The sequence below is a fragment of the Trypanosoma cruzi genome (assembly GCF_000209065.1).
Source record: "Trypanosoma cruzi strain CL Brener chromosome Unknown tcruzi_1047053504491, whole genome shotgun sequence".
NCBI lineage: Eukaryota > Euglenozoa > Kinetoplastea > Trypanosomatida > Trypanosomatidae > Trypanosoma > Trypanosoma cruzi.
The window spans coordinates 1-5,540 of NW_918740.1; the positions used below are offsets into that span (position 1 = coordinate 1).

At 54.0% G+C, this 5,540-nt stretch overlaps 3 protein-coding genes across 3 annotated transcripts, besides 8 other annotated features; 1 reads left to right on the forward strand and 2 right to left on the reverse strand.

The window, feature by feature from the left end:
• Tc00.1047053504491.5 (retrotransposon hot spot (RHS) protein, putative) lies at window positions 1–178 on the reverse strand (the record flags this gene model as incomplete). The annotated part of the gene is made up of 1 exon (XM_799177.1): window positions 1–178. A coding segment is annotated over one exon (178 nt), but the record flags the coding sequence as incomplete, so codon positions are not given.
• Window positions 1–5,540: a sequence feature (areas not merged during assembly with more than two copies in the genome that could not be assigned to a particular haplotype).
• Window positions 414–782, forward strand: Tc00.1047053504491.10 (uncharacterized protein; the record flags this gene model as incomplete). The annotated part of the gene is made up of 1 exon (XM_799175.1): window positions 414–782. The coding sequence occupies one exon, from the start codon at window positions 414–416 to the stop codon at window positions 780–782; it is 369 nt and encodes a 122-aa protein (XP_804268.1).
• Window positions 2,327–2,509: a repeat region.
• Window positions 2,815–2,842: a sequence feature (AT_rich).
• Window positions 2,873–2,914: a microsatellite.
• Window positions 3,743–3,775: a sequence feature (AT_rich).
• Window positions 3,781–3,806: a microsatellite.
• Window positions 3,963–5,540, reverse strand: Tc00.1047053504491.20 (trans-sialidase, putative; the record flags this gene model as incomplete). Its single annotated transcript, XM_799176.1, has 1 exon — window positions 3,963–5,540. A coding segment is annotated over one exon (1,578 nt), but the record flags the coding sequence as incomplete, so codon positions are not given.
• Window positions 3,990–4,015: a microsatellite.
• Window positions 4,411–4,446: a microsatellite.

Consider the following 5,540-nt stretch of genomic DNA (forward strand, 5'->3'; position numbering starts at 1 on the left):
AAGGACACTCGCGGCTGTTTCGTCCCGCTGTCCCAATGGCGTTGGGCGTGGCACTCGCACGGCTCGGTGGTCGGTGCGCCATGCAGCCGCACTGCAACGCCTGTCGGTGAAGCAGCCGAGGCCCACCGCCTCCGCAGCAACGCGAGGCGTGCAACCAACCCCAACACCGCCACACCATCGCCCTTTTTCATTTTGTTTTATTCACGTTGTCGGTCTGTTTGCCCCATCACCGACACAAAAAATAAGTGCACACCTTCACAAAAGGGAAGGAACAAAGAGAAAAGGAGGCACGATCCCACCGTCCCGCCGCGGGTCAACACTCTCCTCCACCCACCACTATTGCCGCGCAGGAGACCGCAGTCACATCGCAGAGTCAGCACCACAATGTGCACCACACCATCGTGCACTGAAAAATGGGCGAGACGCAGCCATGCATCGCCCCGCTCCATTTTCCCACCACTCAAGTGTTGCGTGCCCGCACAAAGTGGCAAACAGAATCAGAGTGCACACAAACCCAATCAACACCCTCACTCGATGAAGCACATTATTCGCATGGAGTGACAACATTTGGGGACACACCAGCAGTAGCAGGCTGCATGGAATTTCCCTGCCAACCCTGCAAAGAGACGCAACAACTCTGCGGAGTAAAAGTGACAGCCCCGCGGTGTTGCCCGCAGTTCACATGGCAGGAAGAATTCCACGCACGCATGGTTCCGGACTCCTCACTGTTTGAGTGCCCAACAGAACATGTGAAAAACACCTGCGCGCAAGATGGCATTTAAATACGTGAAAAAGTCGGCCTGCTTTCTCCGATGGCGTTGGCGAGCAGTCCCACACAATCCAATCAAAGTGGCACGCCGGACAGAATGGCGTCCGTCAATCAATAAAAAAATGCAACACTGAAAAGGAGCAGAGAAGAGTTGGCACATGCGATTGCCAGTGACGACTGTGAGCAAACCCGCCAGCTCCAACTGAGGTGCCGAGAAGCACGTTTGTGTAGAACTGGCCGTCAGGCAGAGAGGATAAGCAAAACAAAAGGCCAGCAAACCCTCTTGTTCAATGTCTTCTGACCGCGACACCAGAATCAAAATACAATGGACGATAAGAGCGGCAACGCCTTCTCCAAAACATCTTGTCAAGAGGCCGCAGGACCTCAGGAAGGGAAGAAGGCAGCGGCAGCAGCCACAGCGGGGGAGGCAATAAAACGGCTGGCAGGCACCTTCACGTCGACGCGCACACCACATCCGAGTGGGCTGGGAGCACTGATCGAACCGCTCGGAAACACACGCATCAAATACGCAAAACAAAGTCGCGTTGAATCGACAGGAACTCCCCGCCCAAAACAAATTCAAAAGGTAGCGTTTTACAAGGGGGAATCCGCTTTTCCGACGACGGCACAGACGCCTCGCAGGAATTTCTTGCAAATCTCCCTTCGCAGGTCCGCAATAAAACGCAGCGGAATAAAAATAGAGCGCAAAGACGCAAAAAAAATAATCCTCCCAACCGACCAGGTGGCAGGCCGCCCTCGCGCAAGTGGACAAAACACAACTTCACTCCGGTCTTGTGGTGGTGGTCGTCTCGCAACATTTTTTTCCTTCTCGTCGCAGTGCACATCCCCCTCCCACAAATCATTTGTTCGGGCCATGTTCCTGCGGCCAAACATCGCGCTGCTGGATCCCGCGGCACAGTCCTCGGCACAGAAGTAAGTGAGGGGAGGAACAGGGACCGCAGAAGGTGCGAGCACATCCGAATTCGGTGGCGGTCGCTGCAGTGAAGATTGACGTCCCACGCGGTGTCCCTTTTCTAGGTCCGGTCCTCACCGTGCCATGCTCTCAGCGTGCGGTGCGCCGGCCGCGCCGAACATCCACACGTGCTTGCGTCTTACCGTCGCTCCCAGCCCCGTTCGTTGGCTGCATCAGGGATGCCGCCATCCGGAGACGGGCATAAGGACGTTGCATCCAACAAAACCTTCAGAGGCACCCGCTGGGCCAACGACGACCATCACTGCGGGATGTGTGGCCCTTCCGCCGCTCACCCCAAATCGCACTTCTACGCCTCCTCGAGCAGCAGCAGCGGCATAAATACACCGGCCCACTAGAGGCCGTCACCAGCCATTGCAGGAAGACCACTGTGCCTCAGTGCTATAAAACCCGAATTGCATTGACGGGCCACTTCGGAAAACCCTGTCGCATCCTCCCCCATTATGCGGAAACACATCCGTCGTGCATGTGGCCACCGCAGCCAAATGAATCTGGTCCAAATACCCTCCAAATCAAATTCCCCTTTCCCCAAGCCATTCCTTCATTCCATACGCCCTGACCCTCATCCGCACGTGCCCACTCACACAAACCGCCATAGACAGATGGTGGCCGCCCAACGCTCCGGAAAAACATGCCCAGCACGCACGCGCATAACAAATGACATGCGCAAACGCACGGCACAACGGCGGAGAAGCGCACACCAAAAGAATGCGGCCCTCCACAGCAGTCGCAGCCCACCGCGCGCATCACACCCGCAGGAAGAGTGACTCGCGGTGCGCGCTCCCTCTCTCCTCCTTCCCTTCACGCCCACGAAGCAGCAGCCACCCGCAACCGCCAGCACACGCTGCAAAAGAAGCATCCAAATACACTGCAATGCGCATTCTATGTGGTTGTGTGTGCCTGCAGACACACGAGGCAAAGAAGTAAAAACAGGAGCGGAGCATGTGAAGGGACGCACAAACAAAAATGTACAGCAGAAGTGCATGGCAGAAATAAAGAGAAAAAGACTGCTCAAGCTCATGATATTGCACTGCAGACAAAGCAGCGGCAATTCATAAAAAATTATTAAAATTTAAAAAATTCATCTTCACCTTTCCGCACCCCACACTTTGAAAAGAGAAAAAAAATGAAAAAAAAAGAAAAAGAAAAAAAAAGGCCGTCCTCTATTACGGCTACACCCAAATAATAATAAAAGAAAAAAAAAACACAAAAAAAAAGCACCCAACCACCATGTTGCTCCAGAAATTGTCTGCATATTTTGTCCAAAAATAAAATTAAAAGATATTTAAATGTCTTTCAACCGTCCGACCCTCCATGTGTGTCCGCACATCGTTTATATTTCACGGGATCATCTGCGTGTTGCTGCTCCCCTCAGCCCTCCCATCGGCGTGTGAGTGCGGCCCGCAGAGCACAGTCACTCGTGTGTGTGTGGGGACTGAGAGAAGCACGCAGACATGACGGGAGTCGCGTCTCTCCATCGGGAGAGTGAGCGCAGCAAAAAAAAGAAAAATCATCAGAGGGGAGAGAAATGCTCACGAGGCCGACCCCGAAGGGTGCGCCAGCGCAAAAAAAACACACACAGTGAGAAAGTCAAAGAGAGCAAGCAAAATTACTTTTTAAAAGCGGCAGGGTGTGGCTGTGTGTGTGTGGCGCTGCGGGTGTCTGCCCGCCCTGGCCGCAAGAAAACAAAACAAGAGGGAAAGAAATGTGTGCTCCGCCCCACAGGCACTCGTCGCACGCCCACACGTCACGGCTCCCTCAGCGCGCCGTTCGTCGCGGCCCCTCCTCATGCGTGCAGCAGGCGAGGCGCACAGGGCCGTCGTCATGAGCGTGTCGGTGGGTGTGCGAGTGGAGCAGTTGGGCGGGAAACACACGGCACCCCTCACAGGAAGAGTGCAGCAAGAAACAATTAAAAGGGTAGAAAAGAAAAAGAGTTCCATGGTGGTTGCCCCAAAAGCAAAAAATAGAAGGGATGGGGGATGAAAAATAAAATTTAAAAATTTAAACAAATTAAACCATTAAAAATGAAAAAAAAAAAAAAAAAAACCGTTCATATTGGTTGCCCCAAGGCAACAAGCAAAAAAGGGGGAGATAAAAAAAACGGAAACACAAAAAAAAAAGAATTGCGGAGAGTAATTCATTACCGGACGTGCGTCGGTGTGGGGGATGGCGCAAGTGTCCCACACTGAGGCCGCACACTCCTCACGCAGTCGCAAAGCCCCACAGTCCCAGCAGAAGCAGCAGCGGCAGCAGCACCCTCCCGTACGCGGAACCAGCATCACCATTTGCCCCACCATCACCCTTTTCTCGTGCCGTCCCCTCATTCCCAGCAGAAGTCAAGCGTCCCGCTGGCGCATGTTGGGTATTGGCGGTTCTCCCCACAGTTGTCCTCCCCGGTGCTGCTGGTACTTCCCGTGGGCCAGGCACCGCAGGTGCAGCAGGTGCAGCAGGTGCGACAGGTTTGGGAGCAATTTTCACTTGTGGTTCTGGAGCTCTCGTCGAAACGGGGATCCTGTCCTTGATTGCACGCATCTCAGTGGGATTCAGTGGGCGGTTGTACAGAAAGACGTTCGTCACCGTCACATGAGGTTTTTTGCCGATCTTCTCCGGACTGGACTCCTTCGGACTGGACTCCTCCTGACTGTCCTCCTCATCATCATCATCACCACCATCATCATCATCATCAAAGTCGCACGCGCCAAAGCAAAACCCAAAGGGCTCAAGTGGTGTCTCAACTGTTAACGGCGCTTCTTCCCCCAGCGACTCACCATCAATGTACACAGAGGCCTTGTTGCCTTGCAGCATGAGTGCCACTTGGTGTTCTTTCTTCGGCACCCAAGGCCTGCTTTCCGTTGTTAGTTTTTTATCGCCTTTGGAAATCGTCTCCCACTTGTTATCCGCGGTGTACGACAGTCTCATGAAATACGGGGGCTCAGCGTCACCCAACAGCGCAGTCAGGAGAGGAGTTTTCTCACTCGGAGCCTCTTCGATGGTCACCGACGCCACAAGTGTGAAGTTGTGGTTCAAAAACACATGACGCACATTATCACCCCGAGTGTTCACAGGCCACATTACCCTGGAGTCAGTCTCCGTCAACAGAAACCCATCCTTGACCTTCGTGGCGTTCGTCACCGTCGCATTCAGGCAAAGGTACTCGTCGTTCCACGTGTCGTCACTGGCCGATGCGTTTGACAAAACTGCCACCAGACCCGCCGTGGGTATAGAAAAGCTGGAGAAGAAAACGTCCTTTTGCGACCAAGTACTGAGGACGGACTCGATTTCCTTCAGTTCCTCCGTCAGGCGGGAGAGTGAAATGGCACTGCCTTCACCACTGACCCTCCGTTGTAAAAGATGCAACTTGCCATCCGAGTACAGCAGGGTGCTGGCGACCTCCTTCTTCCCAGCACTGTCCATGCCAACCGGTCCAACAGAAAACGAGCGGTTGTTGTCCGTCACCCAAAGGTAGAGCGGATTGGCGTTTTCCTCCGTGGCGTACCCTCTCTGTGTGTACAGCATGACCCTCCTTTTCCCAATGGTCGCGGTGATGAGGGCATCCACATGCAGGCTTGAATCCTGAGAGGCTTCCGATTGTGAGTTGACCCACACGCCTGGAAGCGTCCCGATGGCCTCCGTCCACGTTGTCCCCATGTCACGCGACTCGTACACCCTCTGGCTGCTCTCGCAGTCAACAATCATGAGAAGTGATCCCTCCCACTCGGTGATGCGGGGGCCAGTGCAATTCGCAGGTGAAATGTCCTCAGAGAGCGACCAGGTACTGCC